Here is a 12,861-nt window from a genome sequence, read left to right as displayed (position 1 = left end):
CCCAGCCTGACTCGGATCTGGACTCGGGTGGTGACGTTCAGGCGGGATCGGTTGTCTGAGAACCGAACCCGCTCATCTCTTTTACATGGCTATACAGGCATATTGCAGACCCTCCAACATGACCCGCCCCACTAGGTACAAAATGCTCTGTTCCTGGACTTCCCTCTTAATTTATGATTTCCATCACCTGTGTTGAACTAGTTAAATGATAAGAAAGCTGTTTCTTCACAGGTGATGGCAATAATAAATTAAGAGGGAAGTCCAGAAACAGAGCATTTTGTACCTAGTGGGGCGGGTCATGTTGGAGGGTATGATATTCGTGTCATTACTAATATTATATGTGCTAAACCAGAACACTGGGAACTCTGTGTGGCTGTGATCTCTCACCTGTTATTACACTCTCCAGTTATGGTGCGGTACGGACTGTCCTGACACACCTTGGGAAGGTGCTGGGTTGCACAGCCTGCAATCCTGGAAATAGTGTCCATCTGGCTCTTTGTTAACAGATCTGTAAAGGAGAGTTTTGCCATTAATAGAAATATAAAAATAATGTGATCTTATTCCTATAAAACAAATTTGTGAAATATATGAATATTGTTTAAATAAAATAGAGGCAAATTCCCATTGTTTGCTTAAGTCTGGTGTTGGTGCTTTTGGTGCTTATGGAGAATGTTATATCTATGCCCAAAATGGCAGATGTCACCATTTTTAAAGAGCAAGAAAATCCATTACCTGATTGATCATTTAAAAAACTATTTATTACAGACCTCAATAATATGCATGAAATAACTGGAGGGCTTATATGCTACTAAATAAGTCTGCCATGTTCCCTTCCACTCCCATACACCGCAGGTTGCCATTTTAGGAGTGGATGCTCCAACACAAACACAAAAGGGTTCAGGTATCAAGGCAATTTGCATGAAGATTTTGCACAAAGATTGCACTTTTCGCATTGGTTTCCATGCTAACTTACTTTCCATGATATGTATTAAACTGTGAATGCATTAGACATCTGCCAGAACATTTTTCACACTGTATGACCGTCTGCAGTTTTTTTTATTTTATAAAATGCATGGGGGAAAGGCATTTTTTTAATGTAATACAGTATATGGGCAGGCTGGTTCCCCGAGGGATCATCAGTGCTGTGTCTATCAGGCGCCGTATCTCATCCGAGACTCGGCATAAGGTTATACACTCCTCCTAAGCCTGCCCCCAGACTCCTGTGAAACCAGCCAATGAGAGTCTGGGGGCGGGCTATGAAGGAGTGTGAAGCCTTAGGGCTGTAACACACTACCTGGTTTCCCCCGGATGGCAAAAAGCCATACAAACTTTGTCCGTCTTTTTGCCATCCGGCAGAGTCTTTCACACACAACGGCTTTGAACCGTGTGTAATGCTGTGTGTATGCGCAGGAGCAGATATGGCTTGAAATAAAAATGTTGTGTGTGAAAACTCCCCTTCACACACACGGTTCTCTGCCTTCAAAGACGGCATGGCCCCGGCCCGGCAGCCGGACCTTCCAGTGGATATTTCCAGCTGCAACCCGGCAGCTGTGCCGGGGCCGTGCAGTGTGATAGGACCCTACCCCTTACACTGTTAATTACAATACCGGCAAAAGCCGGCAAGTGTGTTACAGCCCTGATGATGAGTCCCGGGTGCTGTATGGAGCCTGATCGACACAGCGCCGCTGGTCCCAGGGGGAACCAGCCAGCACATATACTTAATTACATACATCACAACATGTATATGTATATATATATATATATATATATATATATATATATATATATGTGTGCTTAGCGGTTCGCCCCTGCACTATGCGGTTGGGGCTGAAGCCCAGGAGCTGCAGCTACAATGGTGTCAGTTACCGGGGCCAAGCTCCAAAATGCTTTGCATGGTAAATTCCGCAATCAAACAGCCCCCAAATAAACCTAAAGAGGCCACTTTTGCATTCAGGGGATACTTAATATTTTATGGTGTTTTTGGGTGATATACTCCAAATATTAATTCATAAATAGGCCCCATAGTATTTTACTGCCAAAGTTGTAGCTTCATTTATTATAATGTATTTCAGAGGTCTACAGGCCTTTAACAATTACGGACTCAATGGGGCTGATGCAGAGTTGAAAGCAAGTTGGCCATAATTGCTCCTGCATTACCTGCACAGATATACTGTAAATGCAGATGCCACTCTTATAAAGAGTTGTGGGCAGCAGCATTTCAACAGAGGAGGGGGCCCGTGTGCACCTCTGGGTGGGCCCCCTCCTCTCTACAGCGCTGTAGACTTCGGCATGTTGCTAGAATCTGCTGCGCATGCGCAGGTTTCCGGAAACATGGTGCCCGCCATGATCCGGAGATCCAATTTGGCTACGCCATTTTGGTAGCGATTACCGTCGTGACCACAGTGCCCGACGCTGGACTCCGGAAAGGTAAGTATTAAAATGGGTGCAGTGTGTGCACCCATTATAGAAATGTCAATGGTTGTGGGTATCTATGTGAGCACCTCATCCAAATCTATATGCTTGTTTCATAGCCTCCATCATTATCAGTGCCTACCTTGGCAGGCCCGGGAGAGGGGGGCGCCGCCGGCGGCCAGGGCATCATGCCCCACTCGTCCCCGTCAACCCTAAATGTGAGGGGAGGAGAGCGCAGCGTCTCTCCCTCCCCTCACCGCCGCTGCCAGCACTGTGTCCGGTCTCCGGCGTTAGCCAATCAGAGCTTGCGGACCGGCTTCTGATTGGCTGGCGGTCCGCGAGCTCTGATTGGCTAGCGAACCGGCGCCAGACAGCCGCCGGAGATCCTGAGCGGTGAGGGGACGGAGAGGCGCTGCGCTCTCCTCCCCTCACATATCAACAACAAGGTGGCCGGTGAGTGACAGGGGGGGGGGAGAGGGGGTCGGAGGCAGCGGTGGCACAGTGGGGCATGTATCTGGTCCCAAATGGGGCATGTAACTGGCACTGAGTGGGGCCTGGCACTGTGGGGCATGTAACTGGCACTGTGGGGCATGCATCTGGCACTGTGGGGTATGTATCTGGCACTGTGGGGCAATGTAACTGGCACAGTGGGGCAATGTAACTGGCACTGTGGGGCAATGTAACTGGCACTGTGGGGCATGTATCTGGCACTGAGTGGGGCATGTAACTGGCACTGTGGGGCAATGTATCTGGCACTGTGGGGCATGTATCTGGCACTGTGGGGCAATGTAACTGGCACAGTGGGGCAATGTAACTGGCACTGTGGGGCAATGTAACTGACACTGTGGGCATGTATCTGGCACTGAGTGGGGCATGTATCTGGCACTGTGGGGCAATGTATCTGGCACTGTGGGGCAATGTAACTGGCACTGTGGGGCAATGTAACTGGCACTGTGGGGCAGTGTTACTGGCACTGTGGGGCATGTATCTGGCACTGAGTGGGGCATGTATCTGGCACTGTGGGGCAATGTATCTGGCACTGTGGGGCATGTATCCGGCACTGTGGGGCATGTATCCGGCACTGTGGGGCAATGTAACTGGTACTGTGGGGCATGTATCTGGCACTGAGTGGGGCATGTATCTGGCACTGTGGGGCAATGTATCTGGCACTGTGGGGTAATGTATCTGGCACTGTGGGGCATGTATACGGCACTGTGGAGCATGTATCCGGCACTGTGGGGCAATGTAACTGGCACTGTGGGGCATGTATCCGGCACTGTGGGGCATTGTATGTGGCACTGTGTGGCAATGTAACTGGCACCGTGGGCCATTTTCAGTGGCCACACCCCTTCTGGAGAGTGGCCACACCCCTTCTGTTGTGTGGCCACGCCCATTTTTCGGCGCGCGCACATCCTTCTTTTTGTGTTTTTATTTTTTTTTATTTTATTTATTTATTTTTTTGGGGGGCGCCATTTTCCATCTTGCCCTGGGCTCCAAAAACCCTAGCTACGCCTCTGCTACCAGCCTTATCCTTGGAGCAAGACATCCACATGAAAACAGGTGTATCTTCACATAGACACAACGCTGCATAGTCTACAAACCCATCAAAACGCCTCCAGCACACCTTCGGTACAGTTTGCTATTTGCAAAAGCCCCATTTCCACAACTTCAGTCCCAAATGGAGATGTGAGTGGCGCACCATTCCGAATCACCTGCAGATGTGTGCACTCGTCGCTAGTCCGCTCCTAGACACAACATTATCAGTCGCCCCCCACCATGTCACTCCCCCCTTCATGTTGGGGCCTCCCGACAGCCAAAGCAGCACCAACCTCCACCACCACAATTTATTGACCATTGCATTCTCCTCCGTCACCATTTACAAAATAAAAATATAAGTTATAAAGACAAAAACAGAAATAAAAAATGGCCTGGCCTCATCAGCCTAGCAGGGGTCTCGTGCAAGTGAGCGTGCTGTGCCGCCCCCAGAAAAGTCACCCCTAACCATGTGACTCTTTAATGGGAAATCCACCGCTGTGCTCAGTGTAAAAGCATGCAAGCTCCGTACACAAAACTTACTTACTGTCTACCTCTGCATCAGCCTCAGTGCATGTCATTAAAAACTGCTTATAGCATTTCATGAAAAATCAATATTATTCAAATATTATCCTTGAATAGTGAAAAACAATGTACGATATTGATCTTAAAGATATCATAAGAGTTTAAGCTAATTTAGTGCTTTGCCTATGGAGAAATATATTTGTAATATATACGTTTTTACAATGTACCCATTTTTTCAACTAATCCTGGTAAAAGCTGGTGATCAAGTAATTATTCAACAATGCATTAGGGGAAAAATTTTTGACAACAAATGTTTTGTACCTGTAATATTGAAGGGTCTTTCATTAAAGTATTTGGCTTTCTCTGACAGAAGCTGGAGGGTGGTACCCATGTAATCTGCAGCTCGGATGGAGTTCCTGCTCCCTGCGACAGGCTGCTTGAAGTAGGCCATAAGATCACGGGGACCCGCTGTCTTCGTCCTTAAACGCTCCTTCAAACTGGGCAGTGGTGACACAACACGTTACTACCTCTGCCCACTGACACAGCATTGATACGATGCGCTGTACAGCCCGACATTGACTATTTGACAGGGCCGGAGCCCGGCCCCGCTGATATAGTCAATGGCCCTCATTCCGAGTTGTTCGCTCAGTAAAATTCTTCGCATCGCAGCGAATTTCCGCTTAATGCGCATGCGCAATGTTCGCACTGCGACTGCGCCAAGTAAATTTGCTATGCAGTTAGGAATTTTACTCACGGCTTTTTCATCGTTCTGGAGATCGTAATGTGATTGACAGGAAATGGGTGTTACTGGGCGGAAACAGGCCGTTTTATGGGCGTGTGGGGAAAAACGCTACCGTTTCCGGAAAAAACGCAGGAGGGGCCGGAGAAACGGAGGAGTGTCTGGGCGAACGCTGGGTGTGTTTGTGACGTCAAACCAGGAACGACAAGCACTGAACTGATCGCAGATACCGAGTAAGTCTGAAGCTACTCAGAAACTGCTACGAGGTGTGTAATCGCAATATTGCGAATACATCGTTCGCAATTTTAAGATGCTAAGATTCACTCCCAGTAGGCGGCGGCTTAGCATGAGCAAATCTGCTACAATCCGCTTGCGAGCGAACAACTCGGAATGAGGGCCAATGTTGGGCTGTCTGCACAGTCTATTTTTTCTTGCGATGCCGATCCCTCGGGACCACGCATCGGCATCGAACGCTGTGTACAAATGGTGCGATATGCACTAACGTTCCTTACGATTTTGACTGTATAGTCAAAATCGTAAGGAAAGTTAAGTACATATCGCACCGTGTGTACACACCTTGAGACCCTATGGGGCCCAAAGCAATATATATATATATAGTGGAGTAGATGCTAGATGGAGGTGGCAGCACTCACAGGACTTATTGTTATTGTGTTACAAATAGGCGTCTTGCATCACGTTATGATGGTGCTAGAAGCCTATTTGTAACATGATAACAATAAGTCCTGTGAGTGCCACCCGCATCCGTCAGCGAATGGTCTCTAGAGAGGGTAGTTTATGGAAAGGTAACCGACGGAGGCAGCGGGGGATAACGATATATCTTGCATTGGCTGTAGAACAATATATATCGCATAGTCGTCCTAATTCAGGTCCTGACGCTACAGTGGCTCATGCTGTAAAGTACCAATGTTCTGTACTAGTACGGGTTTGCGACATCGATCATAGTGCGGCATCAGACTGACAGTGAATAACAGTCTGATGCCGTTTGGGGGCAGGAATGGGGGGTGACAGCCTGCGTTTTTGTCAAAACAAAGGTGTGTCACCGCCATTATGGGAGAGAGACAAGGTCAGGATCTCCGTCAGAGAACAAAGATTTCCCAACCTCTTTCTAGGACATGCGGCAGCTGGTTTGCACAACCCCATGGGTTACGCAGCCAGCTGATGGTGTCACATATGAGTTGATGCTGCATTCTAAGATGCAACACGGATCAGTAATGCAGCAGGAGGCGTGATGCCTCCTTCTGCATTACCATACCTCCCAACTTTTCTCTTCTCCAAAGAGGGACACACCCAAAAAGGGGTGTGGCTCCAGGTAAAGGGACGTGGCTTCATGGCAATGCCGCACTTTAAAGCCACGCTCCTTGTCCGTCACTGAAGAGCGCATGCCCAGCGCTCTCTGAGGTGCTGGCATGCCCTCTCTCGTCTATTCACACACACACACAGACACACACACACACACACACACACACACACACAGACACACACACACACACACACAGACACACACACACACAGACACACACACACACACACACACAGACACACACACACACACACACACACACACACGCACACACACAGACACACACACACACACACAGACACACACACACACACACAGACACACACACACACACACAGACACACACACACACAGACACACACACACACACACACACACACACAGACACACACACACACACACACACACACACACAGACACACACACACACACACACACACACAGACACACACACACACACACACACACACAGACACACACACACACACACACACACACAGACACACACACACACACACACACACACACAGACACACACACACACCGTGGGACACTGCAGCCTGCGGATGGGACAGTCCCATAAAAACGGGACTGTCCCGTGAAAATCGGGACAGTTGGGAGGCATGGCATTACCATTACATGTAGCAGCAGTGATAACAATTCCAACCACATTTGAATCAGGCCCAGTGTGTACCCAGCATAAGAGATGTTGATTTACTGTGGTAATACTGTAGATTAAGTTATATACTGTACATACAGTATACTGTAACTACAAACCATAAAGAAACTATTAACACAATGTAATAAGAATAAAAAAATGTAGACTCTTTCATTAAAAACAAACATAATATACAGTTTCTTACACCTCCTGCTGAAAAACCAAAAGGTCAGAAAATCATTGTCGAGTTGTTTTACTCAAACATATTAGATGTCATACTTACGTGTTACGTGTGTTTTTATATGCGGTATCTACCAGGTGTTTGGCTTCCTTCGCACAGTTTACAATAAAGTCGTTATTCAGCTCCTCAACTCCATCTGTGGACAGTTACAGACATTCAACTAATAAATTACAGAAAAGTTCTGACAAGGGAAGAGCTTTAATACAGTAATAAATAAGATTTTTGGACAGTAAGGCAATATGAACCAGCATATTAGGAAGCACTGACCATACCATCCTTGGGAACAATACCAGTTCAAAGAGAAATAATTGCACTTTGGGCCTTTTTCATCTTCAGTTGCAGTTTTGCTAATATAACAAAAATGCAACTGCTATTACTCGCATATTGGTGGCCACCCAGCACAGGGCAAGGCCTACCAGCATGCTAATGACGGCCAGCGATGCAATCGCAATTCAGTTGCGTTCACATCACTAAGGGGTACATTTACTAAGCAGTGATAAGAGCGGAGAAGTGAGCCAGTGGAGAAGTTGCCCATGGCAACCAATCAGCACTGAAGAAACATCTATAATTTGCATACTATAAAATGATACAGAGCTGCTGATTGGTTGATGGGGAAATTTCTCCACTGGCTCACTTCTCCACTCATATCACTGCTTATTAAATGTATCCCTAAATAAGTGATGCCCCCCTACCTCTGCAGCCTGAGGGCAATTCAGACCTGGTCAAAACCATCTGCAGGGGGGGGCAGATATAACATGTGCAGAGGGAGTCAGATTTGCGTAGGTTATATTGTTTCTGTGCAGGGTAAATACTGGCTGCTTTATTTTTACTCTGCCATTCAGATTTCAGTTTGAACACACCCCACCCAAATCTAACTCTCTCTGCACATGTTATATCGGCCATGTTATATCTGCTATAATCACATGGTTTTGTCCATTAGCTAACAAATTCGTGCTGCCTCCATGTTCCTGTTCGCAATGGCCACATGTGGCTGCCATGAACTTGCCCTCATTTCCAACACCACACCCCCACAATGCCAACACGCCGCTCGCCTCGTGAATGCCTCTGCCTGTCAGTCAGGCAGAGGTGTTCGCATTACTGAGATGCTATTGTATCTCGCTGCCCACGCACGTTCAGTTTGATACCAGGAGAATGCGAACACATCTGAGTAGTGACGGCTACTGAATAAGGGCCTTTATCCTCACTTTTAGAGTGTTCACACTGTGCTTTTCAATCCTTTCTTAGGGAGAGATGTGTCAAACTTTCAAAACAGATAAAGTGGAGAGAGATAAAGTAGCAGCCAAACAGCTTGAATCTGTCATTCTACACTACAGGCTACATTTGAAAAATGACAGGAGCTGATTGGTTGGTACTTTATCTCTTTCTCTACTTTATCTCTATCCAAGATTTGCTACATCTCCCTCTTAGGTACTATTCATTAACACTTGTGAACAGTACAGGTAATATCAAACTGATACAAAAAGAATGCTGGTCAGAAACTGTCTGCCTGCAGGTCCCTTCACTTAATATTATTTCTTGGACCTGTTGTGCAAATTAAAACTATCATTGACATTTATATTGTATTTGCATTTTGTTTCCAGATGTCAGTGGAGACTGGAGAGCAGTGAATTTCTAATCTTCTGCTACAGACAGTGGTCTGACTCTGAACCACTCAGCAGGATTACAAAGGATTAGTAACTGTGGCCACATCCTGCAGTGTCTAACCTTTATACACCACATAAACATCTTAGTGATATTTGGTGGACCCCTTTCTTTGAAAGTAAAGCATTCATAATCATAACCAGAAATAACGACACTGAGACTTGAATTTGGCAGAAAATTGCTAGCTATTTATTTGTCCCTAACCATTAGGAAACCTGTAATAAAAAGAGATTAATTTAATATGCCGCTCCATCTGGCATATGGTGGCGGCCCAAAAGAACGGCTCCTTAATCTAAATTAACTTAAATAACTCAATCCTATAAATTTACTAAAAGCTTACCATAAACCGGTAATAGGTGACAACTCAACCCCCACAGTGACTACCCACCGCTCCTGGGTGCCCTGCCGCTGCCTTCCCGGATGGGTGGTCAAGCGGCCATAAGTCGATGGAGGTGAGTGCACCTAAACCACAACAAACTGTAAAACACTACAGTTTTCTCTACCATACGAAACTGCCGTTCTTTTCCGCCAATAAATAGCCAACGAAAACAGCCAACAACTTAGAGCCAAAGTACCACGTGCCACAATTTCCAACTACCAGGGCGGGAGGGAGGGAAACCAAATCACCAAGAGACTTAAAATGGCCTCGCCTTCCCTATATATATCAAGCCCTCCCCTTAAAGGCTGTACTTTCCTAACAGCTAGGTCCACCCCTCCCCAGATGTTTAACTCTTTTCTCTCCTATGCAGTCAATACTCTCTTCTTTTGTGATTAACGCAAAAGATGGATAAAGAATCTTCAAATGTGTTGTGTATACAACTATGATTACACAATTAAGATTTCATACATATACATATTTAATGTAATAAAACAGTTGACTTACAAAATGTAATTAAAAAAGCAATGTGATTCATTCATTCCTTCATTCATTCTATAAATCTATACATACAGTCTCCCTACTTTTTCTTTGAACGTAACAATTTTCAAGAAATAACAAAATGTAGAAACTGGAGACCAATAATTTAGCAAATCATTTTATATAATAGCAGAGATGACCGACCCTATATGTGTAATGGAAAGTACAGCAGTTTAAAAAAACAAAAACAAAACAATTTAACTCATATTAAAAAGAAATGGATGCCCTCGTGCTGGAAAATGGAACATTTCAAAAGCCAAAACTTATACCCCTTTCACACCGCCTGAGGCGGGTCGCACCCGGGAGCCTGACACAGGAGCTCCCAGGGTGCGACTCGTCTCAGGTGCCTCGTTGCCACTGTCTGTAACGCAGCATATTGCCGGGTTAGTAATGTCAGCGATGATGCGGCGGGGGCAGCACTTAGAGATCACATGATCTCCAATCGCCGCCCGTACGCACACAGTGAACGGGAAACGGGTCGCTTCGACTGGGCTCCCATTCACACCGAACAGCAGGCTGGGTTGAACACAAGTTACAACCCTACTCGCTACCAGAGTTGAAATACCGGTTCACTCGACCCGGTAATTTTCCCCCTGGCACCTTTCAGTCCGCACCTGAACACGGGTTATGCGCGCTCATGTGCCAGTAACCTGTGTTCACAGCTGGCGGTCTAAAAGGGGTATTACTTTTACAGTAAAGGAATGGGATCATTTATCTGGAATGCCTGGGACTCTTTAGCTGAGTACACACTATATGCTCCAAGAGCGATTTCATTAGTGTTTGCCCTTGAACTCCTGAGCAAACTCCATGCAGATAGTGTATACACACTGAACGATATTGCTAACGATATCGTTCAGTGACGTCATCCTGCCTCAACCCCGAACATGCAGTTTCTGGCGATATCGTCAGACTGACCGGCACGATCGGACAATAGGCAATATCGTTAACAACCCTGCAGGAGTGCGCATCATTAACAATATTGTGTATACACACTGGACGATTATTGTAACGATGTGTCGTTATCGTCCACATCGTTCAAATAATAGTCTAGTGTGTACCCAGCTTTACTCTGTAATTTGGGCACTATTAAAATATAAAGTGAGATTTAAAAAGCTCCCCTGTCTTTCCCCAAACATTATACTGCACATTAAGGGGGACATTTACTAAGCAGTGATAAGAGCAGAGAAGTGAGCCAGTGGAAAAGTTGCCCATGGCAACCAATAAGCACTGAGTAACATCTATAATTTACATACTATAAAATGATACAGAGCTGCTGATTGGGTGATGGGGCAACTTCTCCACTGGCTCACTTCTCCGATCTTATTACTGTTTAGTAAATGTCCCCCTAATTTGTTAGCAGAGCTCTTCGCAGTGACTGCAGACTGTTGAAACGACTGATGACCATGTGTGGAATGCAATTTTTATCAGACAGTAGTCATTTATTATGGTTTTTGGAATACATGAGAAAGGCTTCATACATATATTTTAAAATAAATAAATGCACTAAATTATTTAGATAATTTATAGTTAAAACATGTGGAAATTATATATATATATATATATATATATATATATGTGTGTGTATATATATATATATATATATATATATATATACATTATATATAGTCTCATTAAGCATCTAAGGGTCATTTTTATTAATAATCCTGGAACTGCCGAAATTATTAACACTCACAGCGGATATTAAATGAAAATATCCCTGGTACATAGGAAAACCCACAGACATCGATAGCAATAACTGCTGTCCCGGCAAGTTACTCCCCTGGTATTTTGGAGGTGTTTTTCACAGTGTAAGTTTCCAGATTCGGGGCCGGAGCCGGACGGAGGCTGCAGGAGGGGGTTCAAAAGATCTCTCTCCTGCTACCATGCCTCTATAAAAGATTTGCTTTTCAGGGTTCAGTACATAGGGGGAATATCATAATCTCCATTCATAATAATGGGATTTGCGATCTGTAGTGCTAATTAGCATTCTGCAGCAAATTTCTGTGAAATCTCCTGTACTATGCCATTAGTATATAGCCACAAACCAAAAAACCTCAGTTTCTACATAATTTTATCAAAAAAAGCTAGATAAATAGGCCCCTTTAGAAAATATATAGTCTCAAAATCTTGCAGAGAATAAATTACATAATAAATTACCATAATAAGAGGATGTGCACGTCTTAATTAATCCGCACAGCAGCACGATCCAAATAATTGAGTGTAGAGTAGCCATTCTGTAAAATGAAAAAGAGAGGGAAAATGAATTGATGTATTCATCAATAGATGATCAGGTAATAAGGACACGAGCGCCACTCACCTAGTCACCTTGTAGGTCCTTCTCTGTGGGGAAACAGTTGCCTCATTGGAATTTATAATACTGTGGAGGAACGCCCTGTGGGAGGCTGTGCTCTCCATGATAACCACAGCAATGGATTTGTAACTGTAAGGGCAGTGGGATTGTGACACAGGAAAGTTAGGAAACGTCTGGTCATTTGCTTAACAAGAAATGATTTATGTGGCAAAATAAAAGCAATGACATTGTAAGCCCCAATACCGATGGGATGGTATCGGGATGAACACCATACTGATACCCAATGGAAAAATGAGGCTGTGGACATCATTTACAATATAGGAAAATGAAGCTGTAGAAGCTATATAGGGCCTAATTCAGTTTGCCTTGTCTGGTGCCTGTCCGCACGCACAGGTCCCATCCTGCGCGTGCGTGGTCCGGCCAATTAGACTTCATCGCATTGGCTGCAAACATCTCTGCCTGACTGACATGTAGAGGCGATCGCGGGGCGGGTGAGGGTGGTGACAGCCCGTTGCAGGAGCAGCGCAGGGAAAATGGGGGTGA

The 12,861-nt window shown here is 45.3% G+C and overlaps 1 protein-coding gene across 1 annotated transcript in view; it reads right to left on the bottom strand.

Annotated features, from left to right (window-relative positions):
* The window catches only part of LOC135049954 (myeloperoxidase-like), a 38,820-nt gene extending 26,376 nt beyond the window's left edge, over positions 1 to 12,444 (bottom strand). Inside the window, exons 1-5 of the mRNA XM_063955991.1 lie at positions 12,325 to 12,444; positions 12,165 to 12,241; positions 7,472 to 7,565; positions 4,792 to 4,967; positions 388 to 508 (exon numbers count right to left, since the gene is read on the bottom strand). Of these exons, the coding sequence (XP_063812061.1) occupies positions 388 to 508; positions 4,792 to 4,967; positions 7,472 to 7,565; positions 12,165 to 12,241; positions 12,325 to 12,422 (566 nt within the window). The 5' untranslated portion in view covers positions 12,423 to 12,444. The remainder of the gene's footprint in view (positions 1 to 387; positions 509 to 4,791; positions 4,968 to 7,471; positions 7,566 to 12,164; positions 12,242 to 12,324) is intronic.
* Positions 12,445 to 12,861: the final 417 nt, after the last annotated feature.

This window comes from Pseudophryne corroboree, chromosome 2 (assembly GCF_028390025.1).
Source record: "Pseudophryne corroboree isolate aPseCor3 chromosome 2, aPseCor3.hap2, whole genome shotgun sequence".
Lineage (NCBI taxonomy): Eukaryota > Metazoa > Chordata > Amphibia > Anura > Myobatrachidae > Pseudophryne > Pseudophryne corroboree.
This window is presented reverse-complemented; position numbering and strand designations above follow the sequence as displayed.